Source organism: Caretta caretta, chromosome 9 (assembly GCF_965140235.1).
Source record: "Caretta caretta isolate rCarCar2 chromosome 9, rCarCar1.hap1, whole genome shotgun sequence".
In the NCBI taxonomy this organism is placed as follows: Eukaryota; Metazoa; Chordata; order Testudines; family Cheloniidae; genus Caretta; species Caretta caretta.
The window spans coordinates 80,828,555-80,853,614 of NC_134214.1; the positions used below are offsets into that span (position 1 = coordinate 80,828,555).

General features: G+C 45.5%; 1 protein-coding gene and 1 long non-coding RNA gene across 3 annotated transcripts in view; one reads left to right on the forward strand and one right to left on the reverse strand.

Moving 5' to 3' along the window:
- Window positions 1-314: 314 nt before the first annotated feature.
- Window positions 315-25,060, reverse strand: part of C9H8orf48 (chromosome 9 C8orf48 homolog) — a 41,531-nt gene continuing 16,785 nt past the window's right edge. For both annotated transcript variants that reach the window (XM_048864778.2, XM_048864777.2), the window contains 3 exons: window positions 8,293-8,525; window positions 3,744-3,896; window positions 315-1,116 (listed from right to left, as the gene is read on the reverse strand). In XM_048864778.2, coding sequence (XP_048720735.2) covers window positions 1,012-1,116; window positions 3,744-3,896; window positions 8,293-8,525 — 491 coding nt within the window. In that variant the 3' untranslated portion in view covers window positions 315-1,011. The remainder of the gene's footprint in view (window positions 1,117-3,743; window positions 3,897-8,292; window positions 8,526-25,060) is intronic.
- On the forward strand, window positions 7,155-8,874 carry LOC142073227 (uncharacterized). The gene is made up of 2 exons (XR_012669994.1): window positions 7,155-7,481; window positions 7,573-8,874. It is a non-coding gene; the product is annotated as an uncharacterized LOC142073227 (long non-coding RNA).

Sequence of the window (25,060 nt, forward strand, 5' to 3'; positions counted from 1 at the left end):
TCATGTGGATCCACTGGCTACACATTGCCAATGTGGGATGATGGAATGTGCTACGGCTGTCAGTGGAAGCCATGATGATGACCATAGTAGTGGTCATGGTTCTGCTGTCTACATGCCCTGCTTGGAGTGAGCAGAAGGATTTCACTGCTTCCAGCCCCCAGAGATCTCCTGTGCAAAGCCTCTTTACTTGGACTTCCTATGTCGTACCAGACTTTCACCCAGAGATAATCTCAATGAGATAGTGACATTCCTTTTCAGGAATCGATAGACAGTGACAGTAAATGCATCAGCAAGTTCAGAAAACAGTCAAAATATTATCTTAATTGATATTTTATTCCAGTTTTATTCTGTATTTTGTTTTCTTTCTCTTTCTAAATATCCACCCCAGACAGGTACTATGATTAATTTAATGCCATTTCTTGTCCTATTGGCATCCTCAGGGTTACTGATTTATTTCAGTTCACATTCTCATTATTCCAGTTCTATAAATGCCCAGTTTCATTTTATTCCTTTTACAGTTACTCTGCAACCGTCTCTTTCTCTCCTCCACCTGGGGCTCTAGCTTTCAATTTAACAGGAGGCACAACGCAAAGATTGAGCTGAAGCCCAATAATTACACCTCCCCACCCAGAAAAACAGAACCATCTATTTTTTGTACAGATGGAAGAAGCAGTGAGCTGCTCTGAAATCCCATAAGCAAACCCACAAAAACAATAGTTATTCCTTGTCAGAATAATAATAAAAAAATGTCAGCTTCCATAATTTGAAAAATGTATTTGGTTGGATGACACTGTATTGCAGCTTTTGCATTCGGGAAGGACACATAGCAGGACTGTCGGTTGGAATCTTGTGCTCTGTGAATATCTGGTTCTACCTGCAAGGATATTTACCCACTGATCAGTTTGTCACTAACAAAACAGTTCTCATTAGGAGGCATTAGGCACATGAGTGTCACCAGAAGATTTTTGCCAGCTCTTACATTCTTTGATTAATGCTCATCACAACCAGGCCCTACACTTTCTGACCTCTCTCATTCAGTCTTTGCCATATGCTCCTTGGATCCTCTGAAAGCTTGGGGAGGTTTTTGTGTATTTCTCCTATAAGTGTAAGCGAGTCCTGAAATAAAAGAAAACTGCAGTGAGTATGCATCTGTCACGTACTATAATGATACGGGCCATCTTAAGGGCCAAATTATCCCTTGTGCAGAGCTACCCATAGAAGGGCCAGCAAATTTAATAAGTTATAGCTCACAATATCCTGAAGAACACTGCATCAGAGAACGAGGATTCTCCCCACATCAGAGTGAACAGGATGTGAGAGCCAGCAAACCAGAGAAATCCCAGCGATCTCAGGACATCTGAGATGGACGGGACAGGGACAGAGAGGCTCACTGCCTTTATTCAGCTCCCTAGGTACATGTCATGGCCCATGCTGTCAGGGCCTACTGCAACCCACTCCAGATTACAGGGGCTGCAGGTTTGTATAATTTTTGGTGGTGCCCAGAACCCGCCCCTGCCCAAAGTCCGTCCCCCACCTGCCCAAGGGTCTGGGAGGGAGTTTGGGTGGGGGAGGAGGTCTGGGTTGCAGGCCCTAGGCTGGGGCAGGGGATTGGGATTCAGGGTGCAGGCTCTGGGAGGGAGTTTGGGGATGGGAGGGGGTGCAGAGGCAGGGAGTGCAGGGGTGAGGGCTGGGGGGTGTGGCTGCAGATGAAGGGTTTGGGGTGTGGGAGGGGCTCAGGGCGAGAGTAGGGGTGTAGGGGGTGAGGGCTCTGTTGGGGGTTGGGGTGTTAGAGAGGCTCAGGGCTGGGGCAGAGGGTTAGGGTGCGGGGGATGAGGTCTCTGGCTGGGACTGGAGATGAGGGGTTTGTGGTGTTGGAGGGGCTCAGGGCTAGGGTAGAGGGTTGAGGGTGCGGGGGGGTGAAAGCTGTGGCTGGGGGTGTGGGCTCAGGCGTGGGGCAGGGCTGGGGATGAGTTTGGGGTGCAGACAGGCTGCTCCGGGACAGGGGCCAGAAAGAAGGACTTCGCCCAGCCCTTTACTGCCTCCCCAGCAGCACACTCACCCCCACCACTGTCACTGCACGTGCCCCTAGGGCCTCTCTCAGGTCCAGGAATCTCCCTCGCCTGCCCCGTGGTGGGTGCCGGTGGGTGCTGCGTGCACCTCCTCCCCTGCTGTTGCCCCTGACTGTAGCCTCGCACTGAGGGTGAGGGATGGGGCTGCCTCCTTGCCCAGCATGGGGCAGGAGCGGTGACTGCGGGCATGGGGTGGCCCCCTGTGCTGGTGGAGGGTCCCGCAGGAAAAGGGAAGGGTCTGAGGTGGAAGGGCAGGCTCAGAGTCAGTCTGCCCTGGCAGTCGAGATGGGGGGCGCTAGGACCCTGTGGCAGCAGTTGCTGCAGGGAGGCAGCATGGAGCTGCAGGCAGAGGCAGGGACACTCTGATCCGCAAGGGGAGGCAGGGACACTCATAGGAGGGAGCCCCACCCCTCACCCCCAGTGAGGCTACAGTCAGGGGCAACAGCAGGGGAGGAGGCGCACGCAGCAGGTGGGGCTGGGGGGGACACCCAGCCCCAAATATTGGTGGAGCTGGGCCCCTGGTCTCTGAATATTGCTGATGCCAAGGCACCACGTGGAGATATAACTTGCTGCCTATGCTCCAGAAGGCTTTCCTAGCATGAAAGTAGGAATCCATGGGACAGAATGCCAATCAGGTCAACATTATCCTCCAAGAGGAAATCCCTTTGGATTTGTCAAGTATGCTGTAGACTAGCCATCTCCCCAGGCATAATACAGAAAAACAAAGTCTGAATAGCAGAATATGGGGTTGGAAGGGCTTCTGTAACACTGACAGATGGAAAGAGCATATTGCAGAGCCACTCTTCCTCCTCTTTCCCTGAGTCTATGGCTAGTTTTCACTAGGTCTAACTCCCCTCCCTTACATCAGGTACGCAGGAACCTTGATGATGAGCATGGTGTAAATACTTAGATAGTTTAGAATGAAGAGTAGTGGGAAAACTAGCAACTACAAAACTGGCTTCAGGTACAAGACAAGATGATTTGAGAATCCATAAGATAAGGGATGAAGTGTGCATGCCAAGCAGGAGAATATTGTAAACGAAAAACCTCTGCATTCCAAATCTACAATCCACAAGGTGGCTGTCATCTTGAGCTCATTGAAGCTGTAAGGAAAAATAGACAAGGTTTCTAGCTGAAACCCCATGAGAACACTTTTTATGGCAGCACCATAATACAGTAATGGTTAAGAAAGAGCAGAAGGAACAGCCTCTGCGACAGTAAAACTGCCTCTGCATCCATGCAATGCGGCAGTCACCTTGCACCCCATTCCTTGAAAAGCACGAAAATGGGATGGAAGCCTGTGTCGATGTAACCAGCAGGCATCCTAGAACAATGATATAATTTACTACTTTGTTCCTGGCTAGCCAATCAGAAAACAGATCATGGAAAATCAATCCAGACATGCTCAAAATAAAAAACCTCTGGAAAATGGTGAGTCAGATTATCAGCTGATGTAAATCAGACTAGCTCCATAAACATGATCAGCACAAGGTGAGAATCTAGCCCCATGCAGGTTAGTAACAACATGGGGCCAGATTCCACCCTGACTCACATTGCATGCAAGTCTATGTGAGTGCATGGTCATAAATCAGGATGCAATTTGGCTCATGGATTCCACAACTGCAAGTGTGTACAAAATGCACTGGAGTGTTTGTTTTAATAACATTTGCTTACTTTGACATAAATCTGTTCTTCTAATTTATCTTGGAGTAAAGCTTTCTCCACTAAAGTCTTCTTTTGTCTGAGAAAGTTATTCTTGGCCAGTTTTGTCCATTTTTTCTTACAATCATGGCATTGTGAAGGCTGGTGTAGTTTAGTTTCTGTCAGCTGTAAGATGAGAAGTTGAAAAATGAACGAGTAAGATGATTGCTTCTATTAAAAAATAACAAATAAAAAATACAGATATTTTGAAGAGAAAGATTTGCTCTTCTAGGGAGCCATAAATTACTTCATAATCTTTTTCACAATATCATCTTGATGAGCCGGTCTGAATGACTTTTACACTAAATTACATTTGCTTTCCCCCATGTGCTACACTTTCTAGCAGCAGTAACTTTGTTTCATTTAAGGTTAATCTGATTTTTTTCAGCCATCATATCGCGGATTGGTAATACACCAGATTTTTCTTGTAGTAGGCGAACTGAAACCTACATGCCCTCTTTTAAAAGATAATAAATATCGCCACAACTTTTAAGAAGAAAAAGAACCCTAAAGCGATATTGGTTCAAATATGTATATACAGTTCTGAATTAAAACCAAAGTAAAATTGTACAAGCAGTTTCCTTTAAGTGTTGAATAACAATATTTATTAAAGTCTGTGTTAGTTTATTTAGCACAAAATCTTGAGAGTGCTTAAAGGCTTTATACAAATCTCAGAATATATATATGTATATAGGATTTGAGTCTGATCTCATTTACACAGATGTAAATCAGGACTAACTCCACGGAATCACACCAGAGTAAAACCAATGTAAGCAAAAGAAGAGTCAGGCTCAGAGACTGTAACAAATTTATTAGTAGCTGTTTTTTATTACATTTTAGTGTAGTGGAAGGAGGTAAGTAGCTGTAATTTCAAAACAGTTAAAAAAATGAAGCTCTCGATATCATAGAATAGAATCATAGAATATCAGGGTTGGAAGGGACCTCAGGAGGTCATCTTAGTCCACCCCCTGCTCAAAGCAGGACCAATCCCCAATTAAATCATCCCAGCCAGTGCTTTGTCAAGCCTGACCTTAAAAACTTCTAAGGAAGGAGATTCTACCACCTCCCTAGGTAACGCATTCCAGTGTTTCACCACCCTCCTAGTGAAAAAGTTTTTCCTAATATCCAACCTAAACCTCCCCCACTGCAACTTGAGACCATTACTCCTTGTCCTGTCCTCTTCTACCACTGAGAATATTCTAGAACCATCCTCTTTGGAACCACCTCTCAGGTAGTTGAAAGCAGCTATCAAATCCCCCCTCATTCTTCTCTTCTGCAGACTAAACAATCCCAGTTCCCTCAGCCTCTCCTCATAAGTCATGTGTTCCAGACCCCTAATCATTTTTGTTGCCCTTCGCTGGACTCTCTCCAATTTATCCACATCCTTCTTGTAGTGCGGGCCCCAAAACTGGACACAGTACTCCAGATGAGGCCTCACCAATGTCGAATAGAGGGGAATGATCACGTCCCTCGATCTGCTGGCTATGCCCCTACTTATACATCCCAAAATGCCATTGGCCTTCTTGGCAACAAGGGCACACTGCTGACTCATATCCAGCTTCTCGTCCACTGTCACCCCAGGTCCTCTTCCACAGAACTGCTGCCTAGCCATTCAGTCCCTAGTCTGTAGCGGTGCATTGGGTTCTTCCATCCTAAGTGCAGGACCCTGCACTTATCCTTGTTGAATCTCATCAGATTTCTTTTGGCCCAATCCTCCAATTTGTCTAGGTCCCTCTGTATCCTATCCCTGCCCTCCAGCGTGTCTACCACTCCTCCTAGTTTAGTATCATCCGCAAATTTGCTGAGAGTGCAATCCACACCATCCTCTAGATCATTCATGAAGATATTGAACAAAACCGGCCCCAGGACCGACCCCTGGGGCACTCCACTTGATACCGGCTGCCAACTAGACATGGAGCCATTGATCACTACCCGTTGAGCCCGACAACCTAGCCAACTTTCTATCCACCTTATAGTGCATTCATCCAGCCCATACTTCTATAACTTGCTGACAAGAATACTGCGGGAGACCGTGTCAAAAGTTTTGCTAAAGTCAAGAAACAATACATCCACTGCTTTCCCTTCATCCACAGAACCAGTAACCTCATCATAGAAGGCGATTAGATTAGTCAGGCATGACCTTCCCTTGGTGAATCCATGCTGACTGTTCCTGATCACTTTCCTCTCCTCTAAGTGCTTCAGGATTGATTCCTTGAGGACCTGCTCCATGATTTTTCCGGGGACTGAGGTGAGGCTGACTGGCCTGTAGTTCCCAGGATCCTCCTTCTTCCCTTTTTTAAAGATTGGCACTACATTAGCCTTTTTCCAGTCATCCGGGACTTCCCCCGTTCGCCACGAGTTTTCAAAGATAATGGCCAATGGCTCTGCAATCACAGCCGCCAATTCCTTTAGCACTCTCGGATGCAACGCATCCGGCCCCATGGACTTGTGCATGTCCAGCTTTTCTAAATAGTCCCTAACCACCTCTTTCTCCACAGAGGGCTGGCCACCTACTCCCCATGTTGTGATGCCCAGCGCAGCAGTCTGGGAGCTGACCTTGTTCGTGAAGACAGAAGCAAAAAAAGCATTGAGTACATTAGCTTTTTCCACATCCTCTGTCACTAGGTTGCTAGGTTGTCACAGTCACGGAACTGACTTTCAAAAACACCAAAAAGAAAGAAACAAATTAAAAAAACCCAGTATTCTCTGCTCACTTGGCACAGGGTTAGCCAATGAATGGTTTAACAATTACTTTTACATGCTGTATGGCAGTAAATTAAAGCAAATGTATGTGATAGTAACTGAAGCAAAATACATGACTGCAATTATTATTCACCACTCATTTTTTTGGTTCTATCAAAATTATTCTCCGATGCAGACATGCTGTACCCATTTCAAACGAGGCACAGATATTTTCCAACACCAAGATTTATGGGTAAAGGCATCTGTAGGTGATGACTGTCACAGTAACATATTCAAACCCCCCTACAAATACAAAGTTAGAATTCAAGGATCATTGGAGAATAAACAACAGTTTTGTGATTCCTGACACACACAGAGTGGAAAGAGGCGTTGTTTGTCTCAGTGTACATGTCCTATGGGAAAGGAGCACTGGGCTGGCAGAAAAGAAAAGCCCTTCAAACTGTTAAAATGACACATGCACATCTTACCAAACTCACTGATGCAACCCAGATTCTATTAGGCACATTTCATTCTTTAGGGAAGTGTTAAAAATTAAAGGTTGGCAAAAAAAAAAAAAAAAAAAGATCAGGCATTTAGGAATGTTTCTATTAAAATATGTCTAAACACTTCCTGTTTTTCGTGCAAAAGAGTGACAAATAAAAGCCAACTATTTGCCACGTAATCTTAGCTTAAAAGATATTTTGCTAATGTGTCATTCACAGTGACAGGGGCTAAAGTCATACCTATGTGCTAAAATATTTTACCTTTGTCTCCGTGGATATTATCTTTTCTATCTAGGAACACGGATATCAGTTTTCCAATCAAAAGCTAAACCATGCCACAGGCCACATACGTCCATAGCCAAGTGACCAAAAGGTGAAGATCTATGCAGCAATATTTACTCTTCTGAAAAAACACTCCCCTATTGCCCACATTCATATATTCCCTAGAGAAGCATGACCTCAGGAAAGACCAGGGACTGCAACTGTGGCCGGTCCCTGTACCCAGGGCAAAGAAGAGGCATAAGGGGTGAGCTTTTTTGTGCCCTCCCTTCTTGCAGCCAGGCAAAATCTGGCTCAGAATGTATTATATATTTACACATATTTCTGTTTTTGTGCAGGTGTCCTGATAGCCAGTCCTAATTCTGGACTACAACAAAGAGTTTATACAAAAGGGGAGAGGCAGGGCTCTCATATTTTACTCTCCCAGGCTGCCCGGGAGGTTTCAGTCATCTACCACTTCTTTTGACTGAAATCCTATCAACTCTCTGTGGCTGAAGTAGCAAGACAGCTTCTGACCTCTTTTGAGCAGAGCCAATGCCACTTTGTACATTAACCAACTGTTATAATGGGGATGCCAAACCTTCTCCTGGACAGTGAGCACGTTTCTCTGATGCTGCCCCCGGACTCCACAAGTCACTTCCAGAACAGTTCTGTACACAACGGGCAAGGGCAGCCTGACAAGCATCACTTACAACTCTACTCCCCAGTTAACCTAACGCTCATAGAGGTTGACAATAACTATCCACCCCTGCCTCTGTGAATTACTCATATTGTATGAAATGTCTCAATGAAAAATCAGCATTTTGTCAGTAGGCAACGTTTTATATAATTTTATTATTTACGAAAAGCGTTTCTGCAGCGTGGTCTTAATGAGAAAATCAGAAACACAAATCCTGCAGTCCTCACTAAGGCAAAACTCACAATGAAGTCAATGGGAGTTTTGAATGAGTAAGGACAGCAGGATTTGGCCCGTATAGTTTCAAATTTTTCTTTAGCAGCCCTCCAAAACCAAACAACCAACCAACAAACTGGCATGATTTATGTTTTGGTTACAGTACCTGTTTCATTGTCTCACTGATATTTTTCAGATGGATTCTGTTCACTAGCTGATCAGGAATAGTACACTTCAAGTCATCTGTCACAGGCTTCTCTGAAGTGAATCCATGCTGCAGATGTTTATGTTTGCTGCTGTTTGACTGCTTAGAGTTCAACTTATGATGGATCTGGCTTATTTTAATGGTGCAAAAAGACTGCAGGGCATCCAATTCTTCATCTGATACTTCAGTAATTTCTGTCAACATCAAAACAAAAATCGCAATTACTATATCAGAGAAGAGAAGAATCCCAAGTCTTCTAACTATTGTGACCTCTTATCATGTAGTTAAAAAAAAACCCTGCAACATCAGGTATGAAGGTATTTGCGTTCATAATAGCAATGCAATGTTTACATGTAAATCTGGTATAATCCATTTAGAAAAAATGAAAAGTATAAACACCTCTATGATGTACCAAAAAGGAAACACAGTCCAAAAGGAAGGGGAGAAGACAAAGACCACGTGCAAAGAAAGTATTTCATGTAGAGCACACAAGACAAATGCAGATTTACTGAAGAGAAAAAGTAAATGTGGTAAATAAAACAATACAGAAGTTACCCTTAGTTTAGACACTAAATACATTAATGGAGACCATATGATTGCTTAATTTGGATTTAACCCCTTCTTAGCAGGAACTGCAATCTGCTAGTGCAAAATGCATTACCATTTGAAGTAAGAACTCCAGATCCGATAGCAAACCACACACATATTTATTAGTTACAGTTCTATTAAAAGCAACTGCTGGAAAACACTTAAAATATATTCTATAATCTACAGTTCATCTTCACACATTTTTTAAGGAAAATGTTATTTCATAGCAAACACGTTCCTCCCAAGTTTCAATGCTCATTTAATAAATTCTTTATTTGATTCTGTTTAAACATCATCTTTCACTCTCTCATTTCCTTCTTCCTTTCAGGTGGCATTTAATAATAAATAAAAAAGTGAGAAATTACAATTAAGATAGAAGCATAATAATGAATTTAAGGCGATACCCAACACCCACTGAAGTCACTATGAGTCATTCCATTGACTTCAATGTGCACTGGATCCAGCCCATAAAGAACAGATAAAATGAGTAACAAATTTCTTGTCGTTACTATTTGCGTATTTCGTTAGCAGCATTGCTTTGTTGAGTGATGGCTCCATGCAGCTTTCATCTGTTGCACTGTTTTTAAGTGTTTTATGGAGGATAAAGAGTATTTCTCTATATCCACATTCCACTTGCTTTTCCATGATTGCCAAAACCCAACTGTATGGGCTTAAATTCATATTATTCAGAAACGTCAAGCTGTGCCCTGCCAAGTCTATATGACAGTGTAATTGTACCACTGTAACAATTCCCTCCTATAGGCTGTTCCACTCCTTTGTAGAATCTTGTCTAAAATTTGATTGTAAACTCTTCAGGGCAGACACCAAGTCTTCCTCAGGGACAAACACCAAGACTGCAGAGCTACATCCTAGCACCTAGCACAGTAGTGCTCCAATTCTGTCTGGTGCCTTAGGGCATCCCCACAATACAAATATTAAAAAATAATAAGCTATCATACAAAATTCCTCTTAAATATGTTGTGATGAATTTAATGTGAAGTCTATAAGATGTAGCTCTGGAATCATGGAAGAAACAGAACATCCTTTCAGAAATGCAGCCTATCTTTATAAAAAACAAGCGATCTATATTTAAGATTAAGTGAAGTTGAAATCAGTAAGCCCTGCTTTATGGATGACAAAGAAAGTGAGTGAACTGTAACAGCCACAGTTCAGAATCAATTATAGCAAGGTAATTTATTCCTCCTTATGACTCAGTGTATCAATTCCACTAATGACAAAGCAAGAAATGGTATTACCTCATATCCCACTTACATGAATAAGAATGATCCTCACTTTAAAAGCAATACAACAAAATTGCCTTTTTCTTAGGTAAGATCATAGATGTTTGACTGGAAAAGATAATTGCAGCCATCAAGTCCTTTCCCCTACAAGTGCAGCACATAGGCCGTGCTACAAAGTTGGACTGATACATTGGAGAGGCATCGAGTTTTAATTACACTAATCAACTGTGCACATGTTCACATGTACTGCACTCAGAATGGATAAAGCAAAAAAGAAAACTACCAGTGCAAAAATTCAGTACTTGAGTGTATTTATTTCGCAGAGATACATATCTACTGTTAGGATATAGATATTCAGGCCTGTCTGCAAAGGCCTGTACTCTAAGAATTTAGGTGTATTCTTATCACTTGGCTAGTGATAGAGGTATAAAAGAAAGAATCAAAATCACTGTCTGCTGGTGTAAGGGCCTTCTCTTACTGTGACAGTCTGAGGCCCTGTTCTTAGGCTAAGGCCTTTGGCTAAGCAGCAGAGGCAGCCATAAGCTGGGAAGCAAACAGTCACATCCTCACATTCCAAACTAGTCACACTGAAATAAGGTGCTATTCAGCTGTTAGGAATACAATCCTGTCCTGATAGTTCCTATCACCTCCAGAGAAAGGGAAGTGCCTAGAAAATGTAAAAGGAAACTTAGTTTGATAGCATCCTGTCTGGCAAGAACTCACTTATCAATAGCTGGGATGTGAAATCCTCGCTTCTGTGTTGTCCTGTCATTGTAGTTCCCACTTTGCTATTGTTTGTCTGTATAATCTCTGTCTGGTTCTGTGATTGTTCCTGTCTGCTGTATAATTAATTTTGCTGGGTGTAAACTAATTAAGGTGGTGGGATATAATTGGTTACATAATCATGTTACAATATGTTAGGATTGGTTAGTTAAATTTCAGGAAAATGATTGGTTAAGGTATAGCTAAGCAGAACTCAAGTTTTACTATATAATCTGTAGTCAATGAGGAAGTGACTGGGTGTGGGTGGGGGTGGGCATGGGCATGTGGGTGAGGGAGATGGGAACAGGGAATGGGGGTAAGAAAATTGGAATCATGTTTTGCTAAAGGGGGAAATGGGAACAGGGAATGGGAGTAAGGAAGTTGGAATCATGTTTGGCTCAGGGTAGTAATGGGAACAGGGACACAGGTGTAAGGCTCTGTGGTGTCAGAGCTGGGAAGGAGGATACTAAGGAAGGAAACTGGAATCATGCTTGCTGGAAGTTCACCCCAATAAACATCAAATTGTTTGCACCTTTGGACTTCGGGTATTGTTGCTCTCTGTTCATGCGAGAAGGACCAGGGAAGTAAGTGGGTGAAGGAATAAGCCCCCTAACATCTACAACATACCGTGAGGGATCACAGGCCTCAAACCCAAGCCCACAGGCAGCCCTCAGGCCACGACGGCCACCCAGCAGCTCACCTGAGTAATTAGGGAAGGGTCCAGGGAAGGACTAGCTCATAGAGGGCCCCGTCTCCAAATCTCCTGCTTGGGGGAAACATCCAGCCCCCCCGACTGGCTAAGGAGTACTATATAAACCAGGAAGTAACAACAGGAAATTGTCTGCACAAGAGGAACCTTTGGCTGGCTGTGATGTTGGACGCTTCCTGCTTACCTGTCTCCTGAGCCCTCCATTCCTATCTGCTCCTGTTTCCTGCATGCTCCTGGTTCCTGTCCTCCCATTCCAGACCCCCACCTACTCCCAGTTCCTGCTGTCCTGTACTACTCCAGGCCGGGGCACCAAACATAACTGTGGGCCCCCATTGGGGAAATAAGACGTGATGGGGGGCGGGCTGCAGAGTGAGGGGTCGGTTGGGGGCAATGAAGCGCTGCGCAGCGGAAGTGGCCCCACTTAGCCCAGCACAAGGGCACTGTTTACAAACCCACAATTGCTAGACGTACACTGGCCCGCCCAGCCCTGCGCTGCCAGTGTGCCCCTTCCACACTGCCCCCCTGCCCAGTGCCCTGCCCTTATGCCCAGCACCTCCTCACCCAGAGACTTCCCCCCCAGATTCCTATGCCCAGCGCCCCTTCTCCCAGAGACCTCCCCCACAGATCCCTATGCTCAATGCCCCCGGACCCGCTATGCCCAGCACCCCCTGCCCAGAGACCCCTCCCGCTGACCTTCCACCACAGCTGCACAGCACCCTTCACACCATACCCCTGCCCAGCTCCCCCACCCACAGATACTGTCCAGCACCCCCTTCACAGTCTCACCATCACAGCTGTACAGAGCCCCATATTCCTGAGGGAATTCTGCATCAAATTCTGTGCATAATATTTTAAAATTCTGCAATTTTTTTACTTTTTTTTTTTTTACAATAAATAAATGTGGAAGCTCCACCATGGCAGTGGGGAGCACAGACCACTGGCTGCATGGAGGTGGGAGAATACCCTGCAGCCTCCCCCACCCCCCTGGGACAGGGACTTGGCAGTGAGGCTGAATCTGACCCTGACACCGCACTAAGGCCATGCCTGCCACAGAAACACCCTGGGGCCCTACCCCTTTTGCGCCAGGCACACCAGATGTGGGCAGGGAGGCTCAGCCTGGCAGCAGGATCCAAGTGCAAAGGGACTTAGTGTGGGGGGATCCAGATGGGGGTAAGAGGGTTCTGTGTGGGGCAGTCTGGGTGCAGGCATCTCTGTGGGGGATCTGGATGCAGAGGGAGATTCCCGGTGCAGGGGCAATGGGAATCTGCAGGGGGGACCAAGTGAGAGTGGTTGGAGCTCAGCAGCGGGGGGGGGGGGGGGCTATTTGGGGGGGAATCCAGGTGTAGGTGGTTGGGGCTCAGTGGGGAGGGTGTTGGGGGGCTCATCAGGGTGGTACAGATGCAGGGGAGGTAGAGCTTGTCAGGGTGAGGGTTTGATGGCCTGCTTAACGGGGAGTGCCAGCTGCTGCCAACAGGATCCGCATGCTCGGCCCCCATTTCCCCTATCCCCTTCCCTTCCCCATCCCATGCCCCTTCTCAATCACTCCATCTCCTCCCCATCCCACCCGCTTCCTTCCCTACTGCCTCTTTCCCCCTGCTCCTGCTTCCCCTATCCCCTTCTCTTCCCCATCGAATGCCCCTTCCCCATCACTCCATCTCCTCCCCGTCCCATCCCATCCCCTTCCTTCTCCCCTGCCTCCACTTCCTCCATCCTCTTCTTTTCCCCATCCCATGCCCCTTCCCCATCACTCCATCTCCTCCCCATCCCACCCCCTTCCTTCCCCACTGCCTCTTTTCCCCTGCCCCTGCCCCCGCTTCCCCCAACCCCTTCTCTTCCCCATCCCATGGCCCTTCACCATCACTCCATCTCCTCCCCATCCCATCCCACCCCCTTCCTTCTCCCCTGCCTCTTCCCCCATCCCCTTCTCTATCCCATGCCCCTTCCCCACCGCTCCATCTCCTCCCCAGGCTTGGGGGGCAGGGGGGAAACCGTCCCCCAGCACGAGCTGGCGGAGCGGGCTGAGGCCGGGCTGCTCCACTTCCTGCCGCCCGGTGATTGCCTGGCGGGCCCGACCCCACACTCACAGGGCGGCGGGAAGTGGAGTGACCCGGCCCCAACCCGCTCCACTCTGTTCCTCTGGCTCCCAGCCTTGGGACTGGAGGGCAAGGGGGAACCGCCCCCCAGCACTCACTGGTGGTGTGGCTGGGAGCCAGCGGAGCAGAGCGGGCTGGGGCCGGGTCGCTCCACTTCCCGCCGCCCAGTGAGTGCAGGGCACGCCTGACCCCGCTGCAGTCCCCCGGGCCGTTGCTCAGGGGAAGGGCTGGAATGGGGGCGGGGCTGGGGCAGAGCAGGGGTGGAATGGGGGCAGGGCTGGGGGCTTTGGGAAAGAGGTGGGGCAGTGGCGGAGCAGGGGCGGGGGCAGCTTTCCTGGTTGGCTCAACTGGCCAGGGGATCGGGCTGGCCGGGGCCCCTTCTGTTCCCTTCTGACTCTGGGCCTGGCGCCATGGTAAACCTGGTACTGCTCCAGGCCCCTGCTCCTCTGCCTTATCCCGACGCTGTCTCTGGCTCTGACCCCTGGCTTGGCACCTGACTCCGACTCTGACCTTTGGCTTGGTACCTGACTCTGTCTTTGGTTTTGACCCTCTGCTCTGACCATTAGGCCTGACCCACACATTCCCCGGTCATTGCACATACTTTCTTTAACACATGTTAGTAAGGAACTGAAATTTTTTTACAGAATCCCAAATCAATAACAGATAGTATGTTCAGACTTAAAAATTACAAATTAACACAGCCGAAAGCAAAACAGTTGAAAACTCAGCTCTTCCTTTGCTAACAGCATCATAAGCACCAAAAACACCATAAGGAATTACAGCTCTTTCAGCCACTTTTGGAATTAATTCTACCATCACCTGATGGCAAGAGAAAAACAGAATCCTGAATGAAGTTTCTGAAAAGTAAAAAGTTCTTCGGGTCACTTTTAAGCAACTTCTCCCGAAGTCTATGTATATAGTCTTTAATTCTCAGTCAAGCACAGAAATTATAGGAAGATAGGAAATACCATGCCCGATCAGGTCCCCCTAATCTGGTGTTCTGTCTGCCAATATCAAATGATTAACAGGAAGCTGCAAGTTTAAGGTTGATTTTGAGCCCACATGCTTATGGCTTAAGTCACTCAACCAAATTCTGGTCATAATCCTCAGAATTGCTGTAGGTGGTCAGCACCTCTCAGGCTCAAGCTCCCAAGAAAGGGTTTCTTTTCCAAACCTAGTTCCTTTTAAAATCAAGTGAGAGGTAACTTCACAGAACCTCTGAGGATCGGAGCAATAGAGGACTTTCTCAGGCAGGGCTTAAATATTTCTCAGGCAGGGTTTAGGGACAGAAACACAGCCCATACACTTTTGAACATTTATTCCCTGTCCTAGGAATACATCTACATCTTCTTTGCCAATATCTATTTACCTACTAAACTGCGTGGGTAAGGGGGAGTCTTCTTTTTTCTTTGTCTTTTTTTATGGGCATGTAAAATATATATTTTCATCATCATGTTAAGGCTGGGTAAAAAGATTCTGTGCATAGGCTGGTAAATATGCACCACTTTGCGAGGCTGCCCTAAAAACTTTCACATTCCTCTTAGAAGCAATATTCTAGGTGGGAGGTGGTGCATAGAATCATTGTCAAGCAATGACTAAAATCATGGCCTGCATGAATGTATATGGCTCATTTGAATTAAAATGGAATTAAATGTATTTTTTTTCAATTAAATGGCCTTCCATATGCCAGCTCTGTTGTAGCACTTTACCAAGTTATATATTAAATTTTAATAAAGTAAAATATAGGTGTTCAATCCACATCTCACCCCATTTTAAAACCAGCCTAACTTCATTAACTTAAATGGCATTACATCTGATTTGCATCAGCACATGTTAGTTCAGACTATGCAAACACATTAGCTGCCATGAACCCAGCAAAAGCTCATGCTCACCTGTGGATTTTTAGAACCCTGTAGCAGCAAGATCCAATGGTTGGAAGTTGAAGCTAGACAAATATAGATGGAAATAAGGCATAATCTTTTAACAGGGTAATTAACCACTGGAACATTTACCAAGGATTGTGGTGGGTTCTCTATCACTGGGTATTTTTAAATCAAGACAATGTTGTTCTAGATGATAGGATCTAGTTCAAAAAGGAATTATTTTGAGGATATTCTGTGGCCTGCACCATGCAGGAGGTCAGACTAGAGATGATCACAATGGTCCCTTCTGGATGTGGAAACTATGAATCTAGAAATAAGAATCGAATGTATTGTGAGAAAGAAGGTTGGCAAGAGCAGTGAGACTGTCCCTTATTCCTTTAAATAAGCAATGGGATCTTTGACTCTTAGATGCACAACGTATCGTAAGTCACTGATTTAATGTCTCAGCAGACACAATCAACGTCAGACTATTTTTTAAAAATTAACAGTTGGAGAACCTTGGACTCAAATTTTACTGAAACAAGAGGCAGCTAATAAAAAAGAATGAGTGAAGTTATACAAATTGTAAATTTGTAAAACCTGGTCTTCCATACCATTGTATATTGTTATTAATCTCTAATCCTTTCAGACCCCTACATGTATGTACAGTATTTGCCTGTCTTTCACACGCTAAGAAAGGGCATACACAGAGTGTTTGGTTTTAATACAATTTTTTTCTCTGTCTTTTCTCTCTTCTTTCCATCTTTGGGCTAGACATGCTTGAATGCTCACTCTCCATTTGTGGTGGCAGACATAAATGTCACTCTGTATCTCTCTACAGACAATCCCTGACAGTGCTGATTACTGTTCCAGAAACATGCTTCATTGACGCTTGGTTTCCCAGAACCCTGCATGTTGGGTCATCCCCAAGTCCTTATTTTCAGGGGCTCGGAGAAGGGCATCAAAATAGAACTGTATTTTACATACTTCATAAGATCATAAAACATTGAACATTAGGGAATTCAAGCCCAACAAACTGAATCACCCAGCCGCTCTCATTATAATGGCACTGAACACACACCAAGTAGATAAGCAAGTCGCTGTGTTTATATTTTAAACCCTGCTTTGTGGTTTATAACTCACTGACCTACATGGTTTTTGCTTTTCACATGGAAGTGCACTTAGAAAAAACAGTTTGAATGTTATATAAGTGAAAATAAAATAAAAGGAAATGTATAGTTTTCCAGTGTTTGATTTATTTTGCACTTTTTGTCATTCAAATCAGACTTTGATTTAATACTAGAAACTTGGCAAGCATTTTGTTGTTATTTTGTTCTACCAATTTCTGGTATTTTAAAAAGAGAAACTGTAAAATGGGTAAAGGAAAATTAATTGTGAAAAGCAGCACCCATGCTTGAATGATAAGTGCTGTTCAGAAGGATTTTAACTCTGCATATCAAGATAGATTTTCAAAATTTTCTAAATATGTAGACAGTTCAGATATGGATTAACAGGCTGCATGCCTAATAGACAAAAAAGGAGTTCACAATATTTGTGTATAGTATATAATACAGAGCAGCTACAGGCTAGCTTGTAAATCAGGTTACTATTATTAAATATAGGTATTTGATCATTTGGAGCCACATCTGGTAAGGAGTGAATGCCTCCTGCCTGGTTAAGTTAAGGCTGATGTCAACAGGACTTGAGGGCACTCAGCACCTTGCAGGATCAAGGTCTTCCAGATGAGACATTACAAAGGTATTTATCTTTGCTTTATTGGCTCTCTGTGGACATTAACGCTTTAGTAGCACTTTTCTTAAGGGTGAGGGTTTATAGATTCATAGATTCTAAGACCAAAAGGGACAACTGTGATCATCTAGTCTGACCTCCATTATAGCAAAGGCCATAAAAGTTCCTCATTTTCCTTTACAGCCCATGGTTGTGCACTAGAAGTTTACCTCAGAGGCGGACAGATTTCAGTGGCATTGTACATATTTGTGAAGTGTCTTAGGATCTGTTTGGAGGAAAGGTGCCATATATTATTATTTTACCTGACAACAGTAAAATTGTTGAGCAAACTAATAAGAGGCAGATTAAAAGAGAAGACTGGCTCTGTGTTCTTAATTAGGTCAATTGTGTGCAGCTATTGCAGGGAACTCAAATGTATATATCTCCCTCGTGTTTCAGGGAACAAACTGTCCATGTTGGAAGGGGTAGGGTGAGTCTGGTCAAGAAGCAGATCCTTGAAATCATATTGCACAATCAAGAACATTATGAGAGGGACGCCTCTCCCTTCCTCTGAGTGTCAACTGTAAGCCAATGCCGTACAAAAATCTTGCAATTCAAACGGGAATAGACAGAATTCTTGCCCTGACCTTTCCCACACAGGGGAGCAGGTTGCTGTGGGCTCATGCAGTAATTATATACACACACACCCCACATGCTGCAGAACTGTAATCCATGGTGCTGGAGGTTTTGGAGAGGACAGTGGGTCCAGGTATGCAGCCACTGGATTTTGCCTATGTGTGATCTACTCTGTCCAAACTCTCCCTTCTCCAGTGCAGGCTGCTGCCATGCCACAGCTTCTGCGGGGGGAGGGTTCCATCACCAAAACCTGCCTCTTGAATCCCCTCCTATGACAAGCCTGTTTACTTAGGTTTGACATCAGAACCAGAATATCAGCCAGAGGCAATGTACCTGACTAGTTCACTGTGGCGTGACACTTCATATGTTTCTATGTATTCCATAACCCTTCATGTATTTGTCAGATCTAAGTACAACAGAATGGGTCAGCCTTAACTATTCTGCATTGTCTTGCTTTTCTTGAGAGCACAGAGAGGACAGGAAGCAGGGATGAGTTGTTACAGCAAAGGCAAAGTCCAAAGGTCTGGGATCTCTTTTTGGCACTACTTTAGGTTTGTTGTGTGACCTTGGAAAGTCATTCAGTCTCTTTGTGCTTTAGTTCCTCTCTCTGTAGAATGGGAGCTAATACCCACCCACCACTCAGGGATGCTGTGATGTTTAATTCATTAATGCATGTTACATGCGGAGAGGTCCTCAGATGAAAGAGGCTATCGACCAGCACAAGATGATCACTGTTTGCCTCTCAACCTTACAGCTCCTTAAAGCCTAGTTGGGTAGTGTGTTAAATATGTCAATAGTTACTGTCTTTGGGCATGTGGAAACCTGTGCACACAAAAATGAAAAACTAGATCTATTCAGCGGACAGGGCTATATGAGGCCAGGTTAAAAAAAATCCTCAGATGCACAGAAATAGGTCTCTCCGTTCTCCGCTATGCACATACAAAAACACGTATACCTCACTGACAACAGAAGTTTACATGTACTCACTGCTTGTATCTCGACTAGCCTTTTTTACTCTAAAATTTCCCTGTGTTGCTACCACTGGTGCAGCTCCCTCCACACCAGTGATGCTGGAAGTGCTAGTGTTGATGTGTATTTTAACCACTATGTCATCAAACTCTGTTCAGAACAGTTCTAGACAGCCCAGCGGCTAAAATGGATGTATTAGACCTCTCGCTGTTGCTTCAACTGATGCAGTGGTACCATATGGGAGAAATTTTAAGAGAAAAAGCTTAGCGTAGACGAGCCCACAGAGGTGACATTAGACTTCTAAATTAAGCACTTGTCTAAATGTTTTTATTAAATTCTCCCAGTTGAAGTTTCAGAAATACAGACGTCTGCAATTTAGGAATTGTTGCTTTTCGTGGTAAATTTTATAGTTAACGTTAGTCATTTTTTATAGGTCTATGACATCTTCTTATGTATAATTAGCATACAGTCATTTCTGAAGTGCATCTACTCAATAAAACAGGCTAAGGCGATAAGAAGGAAAGAATAATAAAGAGAGAAGAGTTCTTGTTTTCTTAAAGCAAATATCCCAGTTTTATCTGGAACCTGAAAGAAGGAAAACTACAACTTAAAACATAAAAGATTATTCCAGGGTATTCCCATAGGTAGGCATGTGATTTATTCATATCTAACAATGTCACTGGTAAGATCTGGAAAATTTTTGCTGCACTACCAGAAGAGTAATATTTCAATGTGTATACTGAGAGAATTTCACTAAGTTTACTGATGGGACATTAATTATACAGCAGTGTAGTACTAGATGAGCTCATCTTCAATTATGTAAAAAAACAATTAAGAAGTAATCAAGGTAGTCTCCAAGTAGATAGAACAATAAGAGGCTCTCACGGCTACAGACTATAGCATTTATTAACTCCAAGAGGAATAGACATTTTTAGACCACAGCATATGAAACTCTTTCTCCCCCCTCGCTCTCGCCTCCTTTCATTTTTTCCCTTCACTGCACTGGTAATAATATAGTTATGGATGCAAAGGATTAAACCCTGAGGGGAAAAAAATCAAAGGCGAAAGATTTCCTTAATGCTATATCATTGTTTATCACTCCTTAAATGAGCGCAAATTAGTGGGCTCAGCAGTATAAAGATCTTTCTAAATGAGAAAATTATATTATTCTGACGTATTTTAAAAACAGTGGTCTTAGAGGGATTCCCCAGATAAATCCTCAGTGCCTCTCCCCTACTGATGATATATGATCCACAAACCTGAGTCTGTATTTGTGAGTGTCTTTCGCAGGGTAGATACACCACGTCACACACCCTTCCCCTCAGGATAGGACCTGGCGAGGGCCCTCCCTCTTCATCCTCTCCTCCCACCAGGGAGAAAAAGTGTTCATTAGCATGGGCCCTGCCTGGATGATGTAGTACACTGAACTCTTAGGGTTGGAGGGAGAGGTGCCACCGCATAAACTGGGCATTTGTGTCCTACATGGTGTTGATCCACCGGAGGGGTGCATGGTCCGTAATGAGGCGAAAGGGGCTCCCTATCAGATAATACCTCAGGGCCTTGAATGCCCACTTCACCGCCCAGGCCTCGCTCTCGATTATTGAATATTTATTCTCCCAGGAGACCAGTCTCTGGCTTAGGCAGAGCATGGGATGTTCTTTCCCATCCAGCTCCTGTGACTGTACTGCCCCAACTCTGACTTCTGAGGTGTCCGTCTGGAGGATGAAGGGTTTGAAAGTCCAGATAAAATAGGAATGGTTCCCGCATACCAGTTGTGGGGCTGCAGCAGTCAATCCATCAGCCATTGGAATGTGGCTGCGGCCCCATGCAGTCCGAACAGCATGGCAACGAATTGGTATAAGCTGAACAATGTAGGGAAGGCCATCTTCTTTCAGGATGTCGGGGTCAGAGGGCGAGAATCCCTTGGTCAAGCCTAGTGTCGATAAAAATTTTGCGCTTCCCAGCCATTCCAGCAGTTCATCTATCTATGGAATCAGGTAGACATTGAAACATGAGATGGCATTGACCCTTCTGAAGTCTATGCAGAACCTCACTGTCCCGCAAGGCTTTCACTCTGAGACTCTTCCATGACTCCCAGGGCAAGCATCACCTCAGGCTCCTTCCAGATCACTTCCCACATCTTTTGGGAAGCAGACGGTGGTGGTCTCAGACCTTCTGCCCTGTGCTGGTGACTATATGATGGCTGGTTACATCCGTCTGCCTGGGGGAGATGACAACATGGTGGTGAAGGCCTGGGCCAGCTGTTGTAATTGTAGCTGTTGCTCCGGTCAAGGTCTTTCCCAATACAGCGGCCCCAAATTGGGTTTGGGAGGGTAAGGGGTGATCAGCAGGCCTTCATACACTTTCAGGAGCTTAACATGATATGTCCGGAGATCCCTTAGTTATCTCAGTAGCCAGATCTCTTAATCCACCGGTCCCACCCTCTGAACTACTTCAAATAATCTCTGCTACTTGGCAAGTAACTTGGACACTGACAATGGCAATAAGAGTAGGACCCTGTTCCGGGACTCAGAGGTCCACAGCTTGGTCCCCCGATTGTACTTGACTTCTTGGGTTCATTGTGCCTGAAGTAAATTCTCCTGTGCGAACCCTTGAGCCTCTGGAGACATTCCTAAACCTATAAGGTATAGGGGATCGACCCCATGACCCTGGACTTCTCCCATGCTCTCAGAACAGGTCCAGGATTCTCCTGGCCTGTCTCCCATAAAGGAGAACAAATTAGGAGAATTCCGTAGAAGCTTGGGGGACCTCACGCACCGCAAATAACAGCGTGGGCAGCAGCCTGTCCCATTTCCAAAGGTCGTCGTCCACAAACTTCTTGAGCATGGCCTTCAGGGTTCTGTTGATCCTCTCTACCAGGCCACTGGTTTGTGGGTGGTACACCACTTTGAAGGCTCAGATGTTTGATAGGCGGCACAATTCTGCCATCATTTTAGACAACACATTTGTTTCCCGGTCTGTTAGTATCTCCCAGGGCATCCAAACCCTGGTAAAGATCTTGTGGACCTCAGCAACTATGGTGGGGGCTGTGGTCGCATATAGTGGGACAGCCTCGGGTACCAGGTCGCATAATCAACAACTACAAGTATGTAACAGAACTCTGAACTACTCTTCTCCAAGGATCCCACCAAGTCCAGGCCGATTCTCTCAAAGGCATTGCGACCACTGGTAGTGGGATCAGGGCTGCCCTCAGTATTCCCCTCAGGCCGGCTTGCTGACACTATGGGCATGAGGCACAAAAGTCTCATACCTCCCTGTGCATGCCGGGCCAGAATCGAAGTGCCATTGTGACAGGGGCCAGAAAGGGTTAATCAACTTGCACGCTAATTGATCCAGATTCAACCTTTAGAGACATATTGACAGATGTTTGTGGTTTTGTGTGTTTACATATATATTGTTAGAATGTAATCAAATAGTTCCTGTCTATCGCTGTATTCTCTTAATTCAGAGATAAAAAGAAGATATTAACATTTAAATGACATTAACATTTGAAGTATATAGCAAACCACCTGCAAATGGCAGAGATAGGCAATTGCCTTATGTTAATCCATGTAGCTAATTACTGGTGATGCTTAGGAAATAGAAGGTTATTTCAAAAGCCTATTGTTCACCCAAGCACTGCATGGGTCAAGAGGATGCCTGGAATATGTATAAAGGGCTCTGGGACCTGATCCTTTCATCTCACATCTGCTTAAGCTTCATTAACAGGAAGTTTGAGTCGTAAGACTGAGGTCTCCAGTCCCATCTGGACAACCCTGAAATTGAATATTTGGACATTGAACTATAACCTGATGAACTAATTCTAAAAAGGACTCTTAGCCATTCTAAAGCTCACCATATCTGCTCAGAAACTAACCTAAGGATTGTATTAATGTCTGCATGTATAATGATCTTTTAACCAATATTCTCTCTCTCTTCTTTTTTTAATCAATTTTTGTTTAGTTAATAAGAATTGGCTGTAAGCGTGTATTTGGGTAAGATCTGAAATATTCATTTACCTTGGAGGTAATATGTCCGATCCTTTGGGATTGGTAGAACTTTTTATATGATGAACAAGATTTTCAATAATCCTCATCATATTAGACTTGGCTGTCTGGATGGAAGCCCAAGGCTGGGTTGCTTTAAGGGAACTGTGTTTTGGCTTCTGTGCAACCAGTAAGGTACTGTAAAAGCTGTTTTGGTAAATCCAAGTATTAGAATAACCACCAGTTTTGGGGATTGTCTGTCCCATTCTTTACAGTTTGCCCTAATTGAGCAATCTCAGTGTGGCTTCCCTGGAACCCTAGTCACAGCCCCGCATTGCAAGGTCTTTTCTCACCCCACGTGCCCAGCCCAGGGCACCGAATGGGCCAGCCGTAACAGAACTTGTCGGAATCTCCAGAGGACCAGCAATTATCACACTTCCTCTTGTGTTTGAGGGTCCTTGGTCAGCCAGTAAAGGTGGTCGTTATGGACCCCAAAATGTGTCCCCTGGGGTAGCCGTTGGTGTATGCCCCCCTACTCTTCAGGGTCTGTGACGTGTTTCGAGGCCTGACTTAGGGTTAGGTCTTCCCTCTTCTCCCTTAGGAAGTCCCTATCAACTGCCAAGCATTCCTGTTCAGCTTCATCCAATGTCTTGGTTTTGGTGGGGCATCATACTGGTGTTTCTGGCCAGTTCAGGGGACCTTCATTCAGGTCCCTCAGGGCCCAGAAGTCCCCTCTTTGCTAGCCTAGGGCTCCCTTCCCCTAGATTTGGTTTTCCCACTCACGCAGGACTTCTCTGAACCATGCCAGCCATGTCCCAGGATCACTGGGTACACCAGTGCTGGAGCTAAGCCAACCCAGCATACTTCACCGTGGCACCCTGCATCAAGGCACACCCTGGCGGTCGGGCATGGTGGTACATCCCCGTGGATGCACTGCAGGTGGACAGGAGCCCCCAGCGGGTCCGGAGACTTCACCAGGTTAGTCCAGATCAGTATTTGACTGCACTCTGAATTGATGAGGGCTGTCACCGGGGTGCTGTTCACCCATACAGGGACCAGGAGTTTGGATGAGCCCCTTTTCTGGACCTGGTGGCCTGCCACCCACACCTGGCCATGGCTGCAGTCCATAAAACAACAATCACACCGGAAGTGCCCCTCTTGACCACACTCATAGCATCAGCTTTTGGGTATTCCCATGCCCGGGTCAGGTCTCAGTACCCCAAGTCCACCTGATGGGACTCTTTCTCAAAGAAGGGTGGATGTATGGTTCGGCTCCCGCTGTGAGCTGGTTGGCAGCAGCCCACGTTGTTCTGGAGCCTCTCCATTTGGGGCCTATGCGTCCCTCTTGGCGGTCTGGCCCCTGCCCCTCCGACTTCCCTTGTTTAGGGTTCTGCTGTTTGCCTTCGGCGGTCAGATAGTCCTCCATCAAGGATACCACCTCTGCAAGGTTTGCCAGGTGGTGACATTGCACCCACTCTTTTCCCCCGGTGGGGAGGATCTGGGTGAATTGTTCCCAAGGCTACTGCCTCCGCCACTTGGGCCCTAGTCAACCTAGTAACCCGCCAAGAAGTCCCCTGCTTCTGGTCCTGCCAGGGCAAGTCTAGGCAGCCTGGTCAGTTGCAACAGCGTCACCATCTGTTGAACCAGGCTCTCCTTCCACGCCTGGTGTTGGGCGGCCAGCTCCCAGACCAGCTGCTGTTGCTGCTCCTGATGCTGGGCCATCTGGAACTGTTGCTGCGTGACTATCTGCTGGGCCTGCTGCTGTTGTTCTTGGGCCACTTGCTGCTGCTGCTGGCTCTCCAGCATCCACTTCAGGAGCTTCTCTGTCTCCATATCAGCCGTGAGGGTTTTGTCACCTGTTCCTCCTTATCCGGACCTTTTAGTAGGTCCCTATCATTGCCAGCATTCTACACCAAGTGTCATAGGGTAGATACACACCATCACACTGTCTTATATGGCATTCCTGAGCTTTGTACTAGAACAGTCAGAGCTGCAGACTGGAAGTCAGGAATTCACAACTCTGTGGCTACTGACCAAATGCTTAAGAGTGATTTTAAAAGGATTTTGGGCTTGTGGCCCCTTAATGCCTCCCCCCCCCAGTTTTTGTAATTTTGTTTTGGGGTGTTTTTTTGGTTCTTTATGGTGAATAAAGAGG